The sequence below is a fragment of the Salmo salar genome, unplaced genomic scaffold, assembly GCF_905237065.1.
Source record: "Salmo salar unplaced genomic scaffold, Ssal_v3.1, whole genome shotgun sequence".
Classification (NCBI taxonomy): Eukaryota; Metazoa; Chordata; class Actinopteri; order Salmoniformes; family Salmonidae; genus Salmo; species Salmo salar.
In genome coordinates, this window is record NW_025548733.1 from 147,501 (window position 1) to 167,500 (window position 20,000).

General features: G+C 47.5%; 2 protein-coding genes across 8 annotated transcripts in view; one reads left to right on the top strand and one right to left on the bottom strand.

Annotated features, from left to right (window-relative positions):
* Positions 1-17,394, bottom strand: part of LOC106599908 (small integral membrane protein 14-like) — a 17,694-nt gene extending 300 nt beyond the window's left edge. Inside the window, exons 1-6 of one of the 4 annotated variants that reach the window (XM_045712709.1) lie at positions 17,279-17,394; positions 17,067-17,182; positions 13,165-13,248; positions 8,472-8,520; positions 8,148-8,309; positions 1-445 (exon numbers count right to left, since the gene is read on the bottom strand). The exon at positions 1-445 is cut by the window's left edge and continues 300 nt beyond it. In XM_045712709.1, coding sequence (XP_045568665.1) covers positions 438-445; positions 8,148-8,309; positions 8,472-8,520; positions 13,165-13,239 — 294 coding nt within the window. In that variant the 5' untranslated portion in view covers positions 13,240-13,248; positions 17,067-17,182; positions 17,279-17,394 and the 3' untranslated portion in view covers positions 1-437. Of the gene's footprint in view, positions 446-8,147; positions 8,310-8,471; positions 8,521-13,164; positions 13,249-13,342; positions 13,640-17,066 lie in introns of those variants that run through there. The other 3 variants (XM_045712706.1, XM_045712708.1, XM_045712707.1) reach the window with 3 other exon arrangements.
* Positions 17,395-18,805: 1,411 nt separating this feature from the next.
* LOC106596414 (ubiquitin-conjugating enzyme E2 K) overlaps positions 18,806-20,000 on the top strand; it is an 8,506-nt gene continuing 7,311 nt past the window's right edge. Inside the window, exon 1 of one of the 4 annotated variants that reach the window (XM_045712721.1) lies at positions 18,806-19,133. In XM_045712721.1, coding sequence (XP_045568677.1) covers positions 19,071-19,133 — 63 coding nt within the window. In that variant the 5' untranslated portion in view covers positions 18,806-19,070. Of the gene's footprint in view, positions 19,134-19,215; positions 19,498-20,000 lie in introns of those variants that run through there. The other 3 variants (XM_045712722.1, XM_045712719.1, XM_045712720.1) reach the window with 3 other exon arrangements.

A 20,000-nucleotide genomic window follows, 5' to 3' on the forward strand; every position in this document is an offset into this window, starting at 1 on the left:
CTCCCCCTTCTTGTTGCTAAGTGATTCTATCCCCCCCAATAAACTAGATGACTAGTGACTAGCTAGTTGATCAGACCAATCAATAAACTAGATGACTAGTGACTAGCTAGTTGACCATAGCAAAATAATGTCTGCGTCCCAAATTGCACCTTAATCTATGTAGTGCACTAATTCTGACTAGAGCCCTATGTAATGCACTAATTCTGACTAGACTAATTCTGACTAGAGCCATATGTAATGCACTAATTCTGACAAGACTAATTCCCATAGGGCTCTGGTCAAAAGTAGTGCACTATACAGGAAATACATGTTGATGTACAGGGGTCAGAGGTCGCAGTAAGCTGTTGGGTTTCCGGGTACCAACGTAGAACGGCAGAACGGCTGGTGGTTCCGTTTGGTTCCGTTGCTAGTCCACCGGGGGAGATGGGGGCTCCTGGTCACGACTCTGTTAAAACACAACAACACCGGAGGAACAACGGTAAACAAACAAACAAATACATAAAACAATATCAAAACCATCCTTTCATCCACCCTCCTCTTCTTCATCCCCCCTCCGCTTCTCCATCCACCCTCCGCTTCTCCATCCACCCTCCTCTCCTCCATCCACCCTCCTCTCCTCCATCCACCCTCCGCTTCTCCATCCACCCTCCGCTTCTCCATCCATCCACCCTCCTCTCCTCCATCCACCCTCCTCTTCTTCATCCCCCCTCCGCTTCTCCATCCACCCTCCTCTTCTTCATCCACCCTCCTCTTCTTCATCCACCCTCCGCTTCTCCATCCACCCTCCGCTTCTCCATCCACCCTCCTCTTCTTCATCCACCCTCCTCTTCATCCACCCTCCTCTTCTCCATCCACCCTCCTCTTCTCCATCCACCCTCCTCTTCTTCATCCACCCTCCTCTTCTTCATCCACCCTCCTCTTCTTCATCCACCCTCCTCTTCTCCATCCACCCTCCTCTTCTCCATCCACCCTCCTCTTCTTCATCCCCCTCCTCTTCTCCATCCACCCTCCGCTTCTCCATCCCCCCTCCGCTTCTCCATCCCCCTCCTCTTCTCCATCCACCCTCCGCTTCTCCATCCCCCCTCCTCTTCTCCATCCACCCTCCGCTTCTCCATCCATCCACCCTCCTCTTCTTCATCCCCCTCCGCTTCTCCATCCACCCTCCTCTTCTTCATCCACCCTCCTCTTCTTCATCCACCCTCCGCTTCTCCATCCACCCTCCTCTTCTTCATCCACCCTCCTCTTCTTCATCCACCCTCCGCTTCTCCATCCACCCTCCTCTTCTTCATCCACCCTCCTCTTCTTCATCCACCCTCCGCTTCTCCATCCACCCTCCTCTTCTTCATCCACCCTCCTCTTCTCCAATCACCCTCCTCTTCTCCAATCACCCTCCTCTTCTTCATCCCCCCTCCTCTTCTCCATCCACCCTCCGCTTCTCCATCCCCCCTCCTCTTCTCCATCCACCCTCCGCTTCTCCATCCCCCCTCCTCTTCTCCATCCACCCTCCTCTTCTCCATCCACCCTCTATCCCTCCTCCTCCCTCTATCCCTCCTCCTCCCTCTATATGTACATTGTGGGGTCCAATAGGATCCCTCTATACGAACGTTGTGAGGTTCAATAGGATCCCTCTATACGTACGTTGTGGGGTCCAGTAGGTTCCCTCTATACCTCCTCCTCCCTCCATACCTACACTGTGAGGTCCAGTAGGTTCCCTCCTCCTCCCTCCATACCTACACTGTGAGGTCCAGTAGATTCCCTCTATACCTCCTCCTCCCTCCATAACTACACTGTGAGGTCCAATAGGTTCCCTCCTCCTCCCTCCATACCTACACTGTGAGGTCCAGTAGATTCCCTCTATACCTCCTCCTCCCTCCATACCTACACTGTGAGGTCCAATAGGTTCCCTCCTCCTCCCTCCATACCTACACTGTGAGGTCCAGTAGATTCCCTCTATACCTCCTCCTCCCTCCATAACTACACTGTGAGGTCCAATAGGTTCCCTCCTCCTCCCTCCATACCTACACTGTGAGGTCCAGTAGATTCCCTCTATACCTCCTCCTCCCTCCATACCTACACTGTGAGGTCCAGTAGATTCCCTCTATACCTCCTCCTCCCTCCATACCTACACTGTGAGGTCCAGTAGATTCCCTCTATACCTCCTCCTCCCTCCATACCTACACTGTGAGGTCCAGTAGGTTCCCTCCTCCTCCCTCCATACCTACACTGTGAGGTCCAGTAGGTTCCCTCTATACCTCCTCCTCCCTCCATACCTACACTGTGAGGTCCAGTAGATTCCCTCTATACCTCCTCCTCCCCTCCATACCTACACTGTGAGGTCCAGTAGGTTCCCTCCTCCTCCCTCCATACCTACACTGTGAGGTCCAGTAGGTTCCCTCTATACCTCCTCCTCCCTCCATACCTACACTGTGAGGTCCAGTAGATTCCCCTCCTCCCTCCATACCTACACTGTGAGGTCCAGTAGGTTCCCTCCTCCTCCCCTCCATACCTACACTGTGAGGTCCAGTAGATTCCCTCCTCCTCCCTCCATACCTACACTGTGAGGTCCAGTAGGTTCCCTCCTCCTCCCTCCATACCTACACTGTGAGGTCCAGTAGGTTCCCTCTATACCTCCTCCTCCCTCCATACCTACAGTGTGAGGTCCAATAGGTTCCCTCCTCCTCCCTCCATACCTACACTGTGAGGTCCAGTAGGTTCCCTCTATACCTCCTCCTCCCTCCATACCTACACTGTGAGGTCCAGTAGGTTTTCCTCCTCCTCCCTCCATACCTACACTGTGAGGTCCAGTAGATTCCCTCCTCCTCCCTCCATACCTACACTGTGAGGTCCAGTAGGTTCCCTCCTCCTCCCTCCATACCTACACTGAGGTCCAGTAGGTTCCCTCTATACCTCCTCCTCCCTCCATACCTACACTGTGAGGTCCAGTAGGTTCCCTCCTCCTCCCTCCATACCTACACTGTGAGGTCCAGTAGGTTCCCTCCTCCTCCCTCCATACCTACACTGTGAGGTCCAGTAGGTTCCCTCCTCCATACCTACACTGTGAGGTCCAGTAGGTTCCCTCCTCCTCCCTCCATACCTACACTGTGAGGTCCAGTAGATTCCCTCCTCCTCCTTCCATACCTACACTGTGAGGTCCAGTAGGTTCCCTCTATACCTCCTCCTCCCTCCATACCTACACTGTGAGGTCCAGTAGATTCCCTCCTCCTCCCTCCATACCTACACTGTGAGGTCCAGTAGGTTCCCTCCTCCTCCCTCCATACCTACACTGTGAGGTCCAGTAGATTCCCTCCTCCTCCCTCCATACCTACACTGTGAGGTCCAGTAGATTCCCTCCTCCTCCCTCCATACCTACACTGTGAGGTCCAGTAGGTTCCCTCTATACCTCCTCCTCCCTCCATACCTACACTGTGAGGTCCAGTAGGTTCCCTCCTCCTCCCTCCATACCTACACTGTGAGGTGCAGTAGGTTCCCTCTATACCTCCTCCTCCCTCCATACCTACACTGTGAGGTCCAGTAGGTTCCCTCTATACCTCCTCCTCCCTCCATACCTACACTGTGAGGTCCAGTAGGTTTTCCTCCTCCTCCCTCCATACCTACACTGTGAGGTCCAGTAGATTCCCTCCTCCTCCCTCCATACCTACACTGTGAGGTCCAGTAGGTTCCCTCTATACCTCCTCCTCCCTCCATACCTACACTGTGAGGTCCAGTAGGTTCCCTCTATACCTCCTCCTCCCTCCATACCTACACTGTGAGGTCCAGTAGGTTCCCTCTATACCTCCTCCTCCCTCCATACCTACACTGTGAGGTCCAGTAGATTCCCTCCTCCTCCCTCCATACCTACACTGTGAGGTCCAGTAGATTCCCTCCTCCTCCCTCCATACCTACACTGTGAGGTCCAGTAGGTTCCCTCCTCCTCCCGCCATACCTACACTGTGAGGTCCAGTAGATTCCCTCCTCCTCCCTCCATACCTACACTGTGAGGTCCAGTAGGTTCCCTCCTCCTCCCTCCATACCTACACTGTGAGGTCCAGTAGGTTCCCTCTATACCTCCTCCTCCCTCCATACCTACACTGTGAGGTCCAATAGGTTCCCTCCTCCTCCCTCCATACCTACACTGTGAGGTCCAGTAGGTTCCCTCTATACCTCCTCCTCCCTCCATACCTACACTGTGAGGTCCAGTAGATTCCCTCTATACCTCCTCCTCCCTCCATACCTACACTGTGAGGTCCAGTAGGTTCCCTTCTCCTCCCTCCATACCTACACTGTGAGGTCCAGTAGGTTCCCTCCTCCTCCCTCCATACCTACACTGTGAGGTCCAGTAGATTCCCTCCTACTCCCTCCATACCTACACTGTGAGGTCCAGTAGATTCCCTCCTACTCCCTCCATACCTACACTGTGAGGTCCAGTAGATTCCCTCCTCCTCCCTCCATACCTACACTGTGAGGTCCAGTAGGTTCCCTCCTCCTCCCTCCATACCTACACTGTGAGGTCCAGTAGGTTCCCTCTATACCTCCTCCTCCCTCCATACCTACACTGTGAGGTCCAGTAGGTTCCCTCCTCCTCCCTCCATACCTACACTGTGAGGTCCAGTAGGTTCCCTCCTCCTCCCTCCATACCTACACTGTGAGGTCCAGTAGATTCCCCTCCTCCTCCCTCCATACCTACACTGTGAGGTCCAGTAGATTCCCTCTATACCTCCTCCTCCCTCCATACCTACACTGTGAGGTCCAGTAGGTTCCCTCTATACCTCCACCTCCCTCCATACCTACACTGTGAGGTCCAGTAGGTTCCCTCTATACCACCTCCTCCCTCCATACCTACACTGTGAGGTCCAGTAGGTTCCCTCCTCCTCCCTCCATACCTACACTGTGAGGTCCAGTAGGTTCCCTCCTCCTCCCTCCATACCTACACTGTGAGGTCCAGTAGATTCCCTCCTCCTCCCTCCATACCTACACTGTGAGGTCCAGTAGGTTCCCTCCTCCTCCCTCCATACCTACACTGTGAGGTCCAGTAGGTTCCCTCCTCCTCCCTCCATACCTACACTGTGAGGTCCAGTAGGTTCCCTCCTCCTCCCTCCATACCTACACTGTGAGGTCCAGTAGGTTCCCTCTATACCTCCTCCTCCCTCCATACCTACACTGTGAGGTCCAGTAGGTTCCCTCCTCCTCCCTCCATACCTACACTGTGAGGTCCAGTAGATTCCCCTCCTCCTCCCTCCATACCTACACTGTGAGGTCCAGTAGGTTCCCTCCTCCTCCCTCCATACCTACACTGTGAGGTCCAGTAGGTTCCCTCTATACCTCCTCCTCCCTCCATACCTACACTGTGAGGTCCAGTAGGTTCCCTCCTCCTCCCTCCATACCTACACTGTGAGGTCCAGTAGGTTCCCTCTATACCTCCTCCTCCCTCCATACCTACACTGTGAGGTCCAGTAGGTTCCCTCCTCCTCCCTCCATACCTACACTGTGAGGTCCAGTAGGTTCCCTCCTCCTCCCTCCATACCTACACTGTGAGGTCCAGTAGGTTCCCTCCTCCTCCCTCCATACCTACACTGTGTGGTCCAGTAGATTCCCTCTATACCTCCTCCTCCCTCCATACCTACACTGTGAGGTCCAGTAGGTTCCCTCCTCCTCCCTCCATACCTACACTGTGAGGTCCAGTAGATTCCCTCCTACTCCCTCCATACCTACACTGTGAGGTCCAGTAGGTTCCCTCTATACCTCCTCCTCCCTCCATACCTACACTGTGAGGTCCAGTAGATTCCCTCCTACTCCCTCCATACCTACACTGTGAGGTCCAGTAGGTTCCCTCTATACCTCCTCCTCCCTCCATACCTACACTGTGAGGTCCAGTAGGTTCCCCTCCTCCTCCCTCCATACCTACACTGTGAGGTCCAGTAGATTCCCTCCTCCTCCCTCCATACCTACACTGTGAGGTCCAGTAGGTTCCCTCTATACCTCCTCCTCCCTCCATACCTACACTGTGAGGTCCAGTAGATTCCCTCCTCCTCCCTCCATACCTACACTGTGAGGTCCAGTAGGTTCCCTCCTCCTCCCTCCATACCTACACTGTGAGGTCCAGTAGATTCCCTCCTCCTCCCTCCATACCTACACTGTGAGGTCCAGTAGGTTCCCTCTATACCTCCTCCTCCCTCCATACCTACACTGTGAGGTCCAGTAGATTCCCTCCTCCTCCCTCCATACCTACACTGTGAGGTCCAGTAGATTCCCTCCTCCTCCCTCCATACCTACACTGTGAGGTCCAGTAGGTTCCCTCTATACCTCCTCCTCCCTCCATACCTACACTGTGAGGTCCAGTAGATTCCCTCTATACCTCCTCCTCCCTCCATACCTACACTGTGAGGTCCAGTAGGTTCCCTCCTCCTCCCTCCATACCTACACTGTGAGGTCCAGTAGATTCCCTCCTCCTCCCTCCATACCTACACTGTGAGGTCCAGTAGGTTCCCTCCTCCTCCCTCCATACCTACACTGTGAGGTCCAGTAGATTCCCTCTATACCTCCTCCTCCCTCCATACCTACACTGTGAGGTCCAGTAGGTTCCCTCCTCCTCCCTCCATACCTACACTGTGAGGTCCAGTAGATTCCCCTCTATACCTCCTCCTCCCTCCATACCTACACTGTGAGGTCCAGTAGGTTCCCTCCTCCTCCCTCCATACCTACACTGTGAGGTCCAGTAGGTTCCCTCTATACCTCCTCCTCCCTCCATACCTACACTGTGAGGTCCAATAGGTTCCCTCCTCCTCCCTCCATACCTACACTGTGAGGTCCAGTAGATTCCCTCCTCCTCCCTCCATACCTACACTGTGAGGTCCAGTAGATTCCCTCCTCCTCCCTCCATACCTACACGTGAGGTCCAGTAGGTTCCCTCTATACCTCCTCCTCCCCTCCATACCTACACTGTGAGGTCCAGTAGGTTCCCTCCTCCTCCCGCCATACCTACACTGTGAGGTCCAGTAGGTTCCCTCCTCCTCCCTCCATACCTACACTGTGAGGTCCAGTAGGTTCCCTCCTCCTCCCTCCATACCTACACTGTGAGGTCCAGTAGGTTCCCTCCTCCTCCCTCCATACCTACACTGTGAGGTCCAGTAGATTCCCTCCTCCTCCCTCCATACCTACACTGTGAGGTCCAGTAGGTTCCCTCCTCCTCCCTCCATACCTACACTGTGAGGTCCAGTAGGTTCCCTCCTCCTCCCTCCATACCTACACTGTGAGGTCCAATAGGTTCCCTCCTCCTCCCTCCATACCTACACTGTGAGGTCCAGTAGGTTCCCTCTATACCTCCTCCTCCCTCCATACCTACACTGTGAGGTCCAGTAGGTTCCCTCCTCCTCCCTCCATACCTACACTGTGAGGTCCAGTAGGTTCCCTCTATACCTCCTCCTCCCTCCATACCTACACTGTGAGGTCCAGTAGATTCCCTCCTACTCCCTCCATACCTACACTGTGAGGTCCAGTAGGTTCCCTCATACCTCCTCCTCCTCCATACCTACACTGTGAGGTCCAGTAGGTTCCCTCCTCCTCCCTCCATACCTACACTGTGAGGTCCAGTAGGTTCCCTCCTCCTCCCTCCATACCTACACTGTGAGGTCCAGTAGGTTCCCTCCTCCTCCCTCCATACCTACACTGTGAGGTCCAGTAGGTTCCCTCTATACCTCCTCCTCCCTCCATACCTACACTGTGAGGTCCAGTAGGTTCCCTCAACCTCCTCCTCCCTCCATACCTACACTGTGAGGTCCAGTAGGTTCCCTCCTCCTCCCTCCATACCTACACTGTGAGGTCCAGTAGGTTCCCTCCTCCTCCCTCCATACCTACACTGTGAGGTCCAGTAGGTTCCCTCTATACCTCCTCCTCCCTCCATACCTACACTGTGAGGTCCAGTAGGTTCCCTCCTCCTCCCTCCATACCTACACTGAGGTCCAGTAGGTTCCCTCTATACCTCCTCCTCCCTCCATACCTACACTGTGAGGTCCAGTAGGTTCCCTCTATACCTCCTCCTCCCTCCATACCTACACTGTGAGGTCCAGTAGGTTCCCTCTATACCTCCTCCTCCCTCCATACCTACACTGAGGTCCAGTAGATTCCCTCTATACCTCCTCCTCCCTCCATACCTACACTGTGAGGTCCAGTAGGTTTTCCGGCAGGCGGTGCTGTGGATCCTCTGAGGCTGTTGGGTCTGAAGAGGAAGAGGAGCAGAACCAGAACCATCCAGCCCATCAGAACCATGGGGACAGTCAGGTCTCCACCTCCTACTGAGCCACTGGGTCCTGGCGCTGGAGGGACACAGAGACAGACACACACACTAATAACCACTTGGCTGGATGGTGTATCGACACGAGAAAAAAGACAAAGTGTGTATCTCCACTGAAAGTGTTGTTTAGACCAGCACTAGGCTTAATGTGGGTCAGTGTGTGGTGATAGAAAAGCATACATACTGTCCTGAGGGCACTCTGTGTCTGTACAGTAGGACTGAGACTGACGTAGCTGGAGGACAAGAACACAGGAGGATAGAGAGAGAGAGAGAGAAAGAACATGAGTTTACAGATCATGTTGGTTATGTCCTTATTAGACCAGACAGAGAGACAAGCAGAGAGACAGGCAGACAGAGAGACAAGCAGAGAGACAGGCAGACAGAGAGACAAGCAGAGAGACAGGCAGACAGAGAGACAAGCAGAGAGACAGGCAGACAGAGAGACAAGCAGAGAGACAGGCAGACAGAGAGACAAGCAGAGAGACAGGCAGACAGAGAGGCAGACAGAGAGACAGGCAGACAGAGAGACAAGCAGAGAGACAGGCAGAGAGAGAGACAAGCAGAGAGACAGGCAGACAGAGAGACAAGCAGAGAGACAGGCAGAGAGAGAGACAAGCAGAGAGACAGGCAGACAGAGAGACAAGCAGAGAGACAGGCAGAGAGAGAGACAAGCAGAGAGACAGGCAGACAGAGAGACAAGCAGAGAGACAGGCAGACAGAGAGGCAGACAGAGAGACAAGCAGAGATACAGGCAGACAGAGAGGCAGACAGAGAGACAAGCAGAGATACAGGCAGACAGAGAGGCAGACAGAGAGACAGGCAGACAGAGAGGCAGACAGAGAGACAGGCAGAGAGACAGGCAGACAGAGAGGCAGACAGAGAGACAAGCAGAGAGACAGGCAGACAGAGAGACAAGCAGAGAGACAGGCAGAGAGAGAGACAAGCAGAGAGACAGGCAGACAGAGAGGCAGACAGAGAGACAAGCAGAGAGACAGGCAGACAGAGAGACAGGCAGAGAGACAAGCAGAGATACAGGCAGACAGAGAGGCAGACAGAGAGACAAGCAGAGAGACAGGCAGACAGAGAGACAGGCAGAGAGACCTTGTGGTTTTCAATGAATCATTCAATTCCTATGAGATAGTGGAAGTTGTCTGGCAGCTTTCGCCCTCTTCAAGGAACACAAAACTAAAACTCCGGGATTCTGACCTTCTAGGCAGAGTTGCAAAGATAAAGCCATATCTCAGACTGGCCAATAAAAATACAAGATTAAGATGGGCAAAAGAACACAGACACTGGACAGAGGAACTCTGCCTAGAAGGCCAGCATCCCGGAGTCGCCTCTTCACTGTTGACGTTGAGACTGGTGTTTTGTGGGTAATATTTAATGAAGCTGCCAGTTGAGGACTTTGTGAGGCGTCCGTTTCTCAAACTAGAGACTCTAATGTACTTGTCCTCTTGCTCAGTTGTGCACTGGGGCCTCCCACTCCTCTTTCTGTTCTGGTTAGAGCCAGTTTGTGCTGTTCTGTGAAGGGAGTAGTACACAGCGTTTGTATGATATCTTCAGTTTATTGGTAATTTCTCACATGGAATAGCCTTCATTTCTCAGAACAAGAATAGACTGACGAGTTTCAGAAGAAAGTTCTTTGTTTCTGGCCATTTTGAGCCTGTAATCCAACCCAAAAATGCTGATGCTCCAGATACTCAACGAGTCTAAAGAAGGCCAGTTTTATTGCTTCTTGAAATCAGAACAACAGTTTTCAGCTGTGCTAACATAATTGCAAAAAGGGTTTTCTAATGATCAATTAGCCTTTTAAAATGATAATCTTGGATTAGCTAACACAACGTGCCATTGGAACACAGGAGTGATGGTTGCTGATAATGGGCCTCTGTTCGCCTATGTAGATATTCCATATTAAAAATCAGCCGTTTCCAGCTACAATAGTCATTTACAACATTAACAACGTCGACACTGTATTTCTGATCAATTTAATGTTATTTTAATGGACAAACAATTTGCTTTTCTTTCAAAAACAAGGACATTTCTAAGTGACTCCCAAACTTTTGAACATGTAGTGTATATGTACTATATAACAGGTCTGTATCTATATATACTATATAACATAGGTCTGTATCTATATGTACTATATAAATCATAGGTCTGTATCTATATGTACTATATTTACATTACATTTAAGTCATTTAGCAGACGCTCTTATCCAGAGCGACTTACAAATTGGTGCATTCACCTTATGATATCCAGTGGAACAACCACTTTACAATAGTGCATCTAAATCTTTTAAGGGGGGGGGTTAGAAGGATTACTTTATCCTATCCCAGGTATTCCTTGAAGAGGTGGGGTTTCAGGTGTCTCCGGAAGGTGGTGATTGACTCCGCTGTCCTGGCGTCGTGAGGGAGCTTGTTCCACCATTGGGGTGCCAGAGCAGCGAACAGTTTTGACTGGGCTGAGCGGGAACTGTGCTTCCTCAGAGGTAGGGAGGCGAGCAGGCCAGAGGTGGATGAACGCAGTGCCCTTGTTTGGGTGTAGGGCCTGATCAGAGCCTGAAGGTACGGAGGTGCCGTTCCCCTCACAGCTCCGTAGGCAAGCACCATGGTCTTGTAGCGGATGCGAGCTTCAACTGGAAGCCAGTGGAGAGAGCGGAGGAGCGGGGTGACGTGAGAGAACTTGGGAAGGTTGAACACCAGACGGGCTGCGGCGTTCTGGATCGTTCGTTCTATATAACTCAACATAGGTCTGTATCTATATGTACTATATAACTCAACATAGGTCTGTATCTATATGTACTATATAACATAGGTCTGTATCTACATGTACTATATAACATAGGTCTGTATCTATATGTACTATATAACATAGGTCTGTATCTATATGTACTATATAACATAGGTCTGTATCTATATGTACTATATAACATAGGTCTGTATCTATATGTACTATATAACTCAACATAGGTCTGTATCTATATGTACTATATAACATAGGTCTGTATCTATATGTACTATATAACTCAACATAGGTCTGTATCTACATGTACTATATAACATAGGTCTGTATCTATATGTACTATATAACTCAACATAGGTCTGTATCTATATGTACTATATAAATCATAGGTCTGTATCTACATGTACTATATAACAGGTCTGTATCTATATGTACTATAAATCATAGATCTGTATCTATATGTACTATATAAATCATAGGTCTGTATCTATATGTACTATATAAATCATAGGTCTGTATCTATATGTACTATATAAATCATAGGTCTGTATCTATATGTACTATATAACATAGGTCTGTATCTATATGTACTATATAACATAGGTCTGTATCTATATGTACTATATAACATAGGTCTGTATCTATATGTACTATATAACATAGGTCTGTATCTATATGTACTATATAAATCATAGGTCTGTATCTATTGGACATCTCCCAGGAAGTAAAGGACTAAGCCGTGGTTAAGGTCCCGCTCTGTCTGTAGGCAAATGAGGAAACTCTCGTGGTTGTGCTGGACCAATGACAGCTGGCCACATAGACACACCTGTACACAGGGACCAATGAGATGGCCTGGCTGACTAGAGCACATTCTAAAAAAAAAAAGATTTACAACCCCGCCTCCCAGCATTCTATTGTTGCAACGTTCTAATCACTACCTTGAAGAGAGAGAGAGAGAGATATGAGAGAGAGAGAGAGAGATATGAGAGAGAGAGAGAGAGAGAGATATAGAGAGAGAGAGAGAGAGAGAGATATGAGAGAGAGAGAGAGAGAGAGAGAGAGAGAGAGAGAGAGATATGAGAGAGAGAGAGAGAGAGAGAGAGAGAGAGAGAGAGAGAGAGAGAGAGAGAGATATGAGAGAGAGAGAGAGAGAGAGAGAGATATGAGAGAGAGAGAGAGAGAGATATGAGAGAGAGAGACAGAGAGAGAGATATGAGAGAGAGAGACAGAGAGAGAGATATGAGAGAGAGAGAGAGAGAGAGACAGAGATGAGAGAGCGAGAGAGAGCGAGAGAGAGCGAGAGAGAGAGAGAGAGCGAGAGAGAGAGAGAGAGAGACAGAGAGAGAGAGACAGAGAGCGAGAGAGAGATATCTGTGCACGCAACCGTCTGTGTGTCTGTCTGTCAGTCCTCAAGACAAACACAGAGAGACAGACAGCAGGATCCAGGATATGCTGCTGGCTCAGAGCCTCCACAGTCCCACACACTTTACTCCTCCCTCCCTCCTCTCTCTCTCTACTTCTCTCCCTGTGTCTCTCTCCTTTTTCTATTCCTCTACTTTGCGCTCTCTCTCTCTCTCTCTCTCAATTCAATTCAATTTAAGGGCTTTATTGTCATGGGAAACATATGTTAACATCGCCGAAGTAAGTGAAGTAGATAATAAACAAAAGTGTAATAAACAATAAAAAAAATGAACAGTAAACATTTACACTCACAAAAGTTCCAAAAGAATAAAGCCATTTCAAATGTCATATTATGTCTGTATACAGTGTTGTAACGATGTGTAAATCTCTCCCTCTCTCAAATGTAAAAACACTGGATGGGTAGAGGCATGGGCTAACCTAGGAGCTTCCAGTCATGTTATTTCTAATGTATTATTAAGGGGAGGTGAACAAGCGCACCCCTCCATCAGGGTGAGGGTAAGTAAGCAGTCACGCTGTACCCAGGGGTTTGGGATAAATACAGAAGACACATTTCATATAACTGACTAGGTATCCGTCTCTCCTCTCCTTAAGTTAGTAAAACATTATAACTTAAAACAGAAGTACTTCCACCGAAAACATGGAGACATCTTGGACTGATACACAAATGGAATCTCTCTCCACCATCACACACACACACACACACACAGTCTTACCAGGTTGATGAGTCGTCTCATGGCGTTCTCCTGGGGGCAGATGCACTCACAGGGGTCAAAGCCTCCCTCCGCCATTACGATCACCTGACAAAACACACACACACACACACCTGGGATGAGAACACACACACACACAGCGACACTATAACATATCAAAACAAACTGCTTCTTAACGTACCAGTATTCCCAGGCTGCTTCACTCTGCCGATACCAACTGGGTCTGAATGAATCACCACAGTCCCCAGAGAGGAAACATTGTTGACATCCCAAATAGCACCGCCCCCCGTTAACAATTTAATGCACTAGTTTTGACCAGGCCCACTATTGCTACCTGTGCCATAAATGCCCGGACCTCTTGGCAGATGCAGTAGCTCAGAGAGGCTACAGATAAAGGTCACTTTGAATGTTTACTTGGACGTTGTGTAACTTATTTACACCGTCACTGACGTGGTTCTCATTCATTTGGCCAAATAACAAGCAATGAGGAAATGGTTTACAGTTAAACAAAGCACATCCTGGTCAGTACATAGTTACCTAGCTAGTTAGGTAAACATTGCCACCCTAGAAGCAAAGCAGAGACACATCTAATGAGGAGTGGCCATGTAGTGGCGAGGTAGAAATGTGAAATTACACAAAGTCTCTGATGTGAGACAAAACGCAAAATGTTAGACGCTTAGCCTGTTAGCAAATGTTAGACGCTTAGCCTGTTAGCCAATGTTAGACGCTTAGCCTGTTAGCCAATGCTAGACGCTTAGCCTGTTAGCTAATGTTAGAAGCTTAGCCTGTTAGCAAATGTTAGACGCTTAGCCTGTTAGCCAATGTTAGACGCTTAGCCTGTTAGCCAATGTTAGACGCTTAGCCTGTTAGCCAATGTTAGACGCTTAGCCTGTTAGCCAATGTTAGACGCTTAGCCTGTTAGCAAATGTTAGACGCTTAGCCTGTTAGCTAATGTTAGACGCTTAGCGTGTTAGCTAATGTTAGACGCTTAGCCTGTTAGCTAATGTTAGACGCTTAGCCTGTTAGCTAATGTTAGACGCTTAGCCTGTTAGCTAATGTTAGACGCTTAGCCTGTTAGCTAATGTTAGACGCTTAGCCTGTTAGCCAATGTTAGACGCTTAGCCTGTTAGCCAATGTTAGACGCTTAGCCTGTTAGCCAATGTTAGACGCTTAGCCTGTTAGCAAATGTTAGACGCTTAGCCTGTTAGCAAATGTTAGACGCTTAGCCTGTTAGCAACTGTTAGACGCTTAGCCTGTTAGCAAATGTTAGACGCTTAGCCTGTTAGCAAATGTTAGACGCTTAGCCTGTTAGCCAATGTTAGACGCTTAGCCTGTTAGCCAATGTTAGACGCTTAGCCTGTTAGCCAATGTTAGACGCTTAGCCTGTTAGCCAATGTTAGACTCTTAGCCTGTTAGCCAATGTTAGACTCTTAGCCTGTTAGCAACTGTTAGACGCTTAGCCTGTTAGCCAATGTTAGACGCTTAGCCTGTTAGCCAATGTTAGACGCTTAGCCTGTTAGCCAATGTTAGACGCTTAGCCTGTTAGCCAATGTTAGACGCTTAGCCTGTTAGCCAATGTTAGACGCTTAGCCTGTTAGCTAATGTTAGACGCTTAGCCTGTTAGCTAATGTTAGACGCTTAGCCTGTTAGCTAATGTTAGACGCTTAGCCTGTTAGCTAATGTTAGACGCTTAGCCTGTTAGCTAATGTTAGACGCTTAGCCTGTTAGCTAATGTTAGACGCTTAGCCTGTTAGCTAATGTTAGACGCTTAGCCTGTTAGCTAATGTTAGATGCTAAGCCTGTTAGCTAATGTTAGATGCTTAGCCTGTTAGCTAATGTTAGATGCTTAGCCTGTTAGCTAATGTTAGATGCTTAGCCTGTTAGCTAATGTTAGATGCTTAGCCTGTTAGCTAATGTTAGATGCTTAGCCTGTTAGCTAATGTTAGACGCTTAGCCTGTTAGCAAATGTTAGACGCTTAGCCTGTTAGCTAATGTTAGACGCTTAGCCTGTTAGCTAATGTTAGACGCTTAGCCTGTTAGCTAATGTTAGACGCTTAGCCTGTTAGCAACTGTTAGACGCTTAGCCTGTTAGCAAATGTTAGACGCTTAGCCTGTTAGCCAATGTTAGACGCTTAGCCTGTTAGCTAATGTTAGACTCTTAGCCTGTTAGCTAATGTTAGACGCTTAGCCTGTTAGCAAATGTTAGACGCTTAGCCTGTTAGCAAATGTTAGACGCTTAGCCTGTTAGCCAATGTTAGACGCTTAGCCTGTTAGCCAATGTTAGACTCTTAGCCTGTTAGCTAATGTTAGACTCTTAGCCTGTTAGCTAATGTTAGATGCTTAGCCTGTTAGCCAATGTTAGATGCTTAGCCTGTTAGCTAATGTTAGATGCTTAGACTGTTAGCCAATGTTAGACGCTTAGCCTGTTAGCCAATGTTAGACGCTTAGCCTGTTAGCTAATGTTAGACGCTTAGCCTGTTAGCTAACTCATGATTTTCGGTACCATTACATAAGAGTCATTGAACAAAAGCGTCTTCTGTAGGGGGGAGTTTTGTTAAGAGACTCTCGGTCTGAACTTTAACAGGCATCGCTTGCTCTACGGTTTTGAAAGCATAAAGGACCTTATCTTTCATATCGGCTAGAAATAATAATACTTTTAAAACAAAAGGTTACATTGATAGACACTTGTATAGGGTTATAGTTCCCACACTGCCGTATTTATTTCCATGTTACAGAGCTTGTTCACAGAAAGCAGACAGAGTGGACGACCTGTACTAATGAATGATCCGACCCTCTAAACACCTGTGGGTCAACTGAAGACAGACGACACAACATGTCACTCAAAAATACTGCTTTGTAACGTTACACTGGTTAAATGATTACGATGTGAAAGTTAAAAAGGGGATTTATGTTTCTAGAACCGTAGCGCAATAGATCATGTTTTCATGTCTAGATGGGAGTATTCAGCTGGTTTTTGGCTTCAGGAGCCAAATCCCACTTTTAACAGAACATTTAAGAAGTAAAGTTAGGACTCTTCAGTTCAATATCAGACTAACTGTAACTAGTTAAACAGCTAGTCTCTGGACCTGCATGTCCAAGGCTGATAAAGTCCTCCTGTCTTGTATTACTGAACAATAATAAATAAGGAAACAAACTGTTGTCCTGTAGACATATTTCATTAAGGAGTGAAAAAAAGCAGAATGGGCTAAAATAACAAATAACGTCACTGGTATATGCAGTTAAATGGTTAGATGGCGTTATGTATTTCAAAACGTTTAACTTTAATGTAGCTGTAAGCTAAGTGTTTATCTACTGGTTCATACAGTACTAACACATAGTAAGGATAGCATTAGTAGGATATAGTTTGTTAACTTTAATGTAGCTGTAAGCTAAGTGTTTATCTACTGGTTCATACAGTACTAAAAGACAGTAAGGATAGCATTAGTAGGATATAGTTGGCTAGCGAGATTGCAAACTTATTTTGTAACTATACATTCATAAAGTATTTGCTTATAAGTTGGCTGATAATTCAATTGAAACCAGTAGTATGAATGCAAAAAAACAAAAAAAGGTTTAATTTGAAGTGAAGTCATTTTTGTTGGGAGTTTACATGACATAAACAGGGAATAGACTGGCTGGTCAGGTCCTCCATATTACATCACACACCACAATTTTATTTTCCGGCTTGACTTCGGTTCTCTGATCAGTTTTATGTAATAACTCAAAGAATATAGAGGTGTAAACTTTGCATTGGAGCTTTTGATGCATATTTCTAATCAAAATCCATTCGTTACGTGTGGTTGTGTTTATGCCACCTACCCTGCAGATTCAGTAGTTTTACCCAGCCCTGCCAGTACATTTGCGTTTTGCTGTGTTATTGAAGTAACAGAAGAGACGACACTTACCTGAACACTGATCCACACGCAGCTTCAGAGTCCAGGGAATGTATGTCTCTTGTTGTTATCGTTCCCGGCGGTAGACAACGGTATCAGAAAGCCACCGCTGGCCAAACTCATATCATCTGTACAGTAAAACATTTCCTGGGGCTCATTCATTATGCCAATTCTGTTGCAAAACGTTTCTGAAACGGAGACAAACGAAACGGGAGGGGACCTACCGGAATCTGTCCAATAGAAATGGTCGTTTTTTAGTTAGAAAACGGAGAAGTGATGATAAGACCCCGAGCTCTGCCTGTCTGTGTTTTGATACAGTACGAGACAGCCACGTCACGGACATCACGCGAGATCTCCGAGGAGACCGAGAACTCGCGTTTTTTTTGGTCGTCACTAGTTACCACAGCCATAAAGTCCTAAATCGCGACTTTTTCTACAATTTCTCTTCTTAAAATTGTATTTTAAATCTTAACCAAACTGCTAATCTTATGCATAACCTTAAATAGCATTTTGATATCATTTTTTTGTTTTCATACATCTTTACAGTATATCCAATTTTGACTTTGTGGCTGTGGTAACGTGGAAACCTTTGGGTTTTTTCCCCCCATCTGGAGCGTTTCAACTGTCTCAGGCTTCCGATTGGTTTAGATATCCAGCGGGATATCATTTCAGCCAATCAAAGTCAGGAGCGAGTTAAGACGCGATGACTTACGGAAAGTAAACAAACCATACAGGACCAATCAATCACCCAGTGACAGATGGGAGTATATTATGAAGGATGACAGTACATGTTAGGTGTACAACAAAATCAATATCTGCTGATTAACTCCGTTGTGTGTCATCTCTTTCCCCCAAATGCCTCAGAAAAGTATGTTCATGTGACTTCATGTTGAAGTGAATGATTTGAAGAAAAAAAAGGCTTTATTTTCCTGAATAGAGTCCATTCATGTTGACGCAAAAGGACAGATATGTCTGGAAAAAATGTGTCCCATAGAGGCCTATCCCTGTTCAGCAGATCATAACAACAGGGAAGATGCTGGAGATGTCTTCTCCATGGTGATTTTACCATCCACCATGGTCAAACTATTATACAGGACACTGGTAGCACAGAGAGACAGACAGACAGACAGCGCAGACAGACAGACAGCGCAGACACACAGACAGCGCAGACACACAGACAGACAGACAGCGCAGACAGACAGACAGACAGCGCAACAGACAGACAGACAGACAGACAGCGCAGACAGACAGACAGACAGCACAGACAGACAGACAGACAGACAGACAGACAGACAGTGAGAATTAGTGACAATGTACTGTGTGTGTGTCACAGACAGACAGACAGACAGACAGACAGACAGACAGACAGCGCAGACAGACACACAGCGCAGACAGACAGACAGACAGACAGAGAGAATTAGTGACAATGTACTGTGTGTGTGTCAGAGAGAGAATTTCCTAAACTGTGTGCGGCTACAATTTATCAATTGTGTTTTGACACGGGCCCAATATAACCTTCTTAGTCATATTAATGTTACATATGAATAGTGATATTATTTACAGTTACATATGAGAAAGTTATGTATTCACACCATCCCATCACATCACAGGACTCTAAACAGAGGAAAACTGCAGTGATTGACAACAACAAAAACCAAAAACCTTTCCTCTTTCTAGCTATTTCCACAAAACCAACCTTTCACAGACTAAACATTTTCTAGTAACGTTTAGTTCTCTGTGGCAAAACTGTGTTCGTGTTTCCAGACTCCACGGCACGCATTTTCAAGAAAGGAGTACTGAGTTTTTGAAGAGGGAAAGAAAGAAGGAGAGTGAATGAAACCGACGAGAGAGACAGAGAGATAGAGATAAAGAGACTAACAGAGAGAGACAGAGAGCGAGAGAGAGAGAGAGAGAGACAGACAGAAGATATCCACACAGCAACAGGAGTGGACGGAGGACCGACCCAGTCACCCAGGTGTAACATCCCGCTACAGGAAGGAGGGAGACGGCAGAGCCATGGCGAATATAGCGGTCCAAAGGATCAAACGGGAGTTCAAAGAAGTTCTGAAAAGCGAAGAGGTTTGATAAATATCCGTATTGTTATTTACGGTCACTTATAGCAAATCGTTATGCTTTTTAAAATAAAATAAAAAATAAAATCAGGTTAAATTAAAATTGTGGTTGTTTATTTTTGCAAGTTGTCATGTAAGGAAATGTCAGCTAGTCCGTCTGCGTTTCTGATGCAGCAACAAACAAAAAGAAGCGAGGCCCTTTTCAAGGGGAAGTTTATCGGTGATTGTGCGACATCATGCCCGTTACGAAGTAAAAATATGTCGGCGAAACAGATCAGGAAATATCGCGGATGTTAACAAAGGCCTCTGGACAGATAGCAAAACAAAAGCCCTTTAACGCCAAATGTCGATCCCAAATAGTTGTCAAGATGGTAAAAAAATAGTCTTTTTTTTAAACCCCCTTCCCATGTGTGTTGACGTTTTTGTAGCTGTTGTTAGCTAACTACCTGACTTGTGTTGCTAGGTAGCTAATACAGGGTAGCTAGCGTGTTAGCTAGCCTGCTAGTTTTGACAGCTGCCTAGGTGCACCCCTCTTACTATGTAATAAGCTAGTGTCTTTGCTATGAAGACATTTAGGACGTTTTGGACCCTGTAGCTAGCTAGACTGTTGTCAGTTCTTATATAGCACATAATGAGAGACGTTAGCTGTCAAGCTTGCTAAATGAAAACGTGGATCTCCCATGTCCTATTTCAATAAGAAGAAGGGAAGCACTGGGCCAGACAGTGGACTACTGCTATAACTGTGTTTATGGTGGATAAGGGTCCTACGGGACCACACTCTCTTCATCCCTCCCTCTCTCTTCATCCCTCTACCGCTCTCTTCATCCCTCTCTTCCCATCCCTCTCCCTTCATCCCTCTCCCTCTCTCTTCATC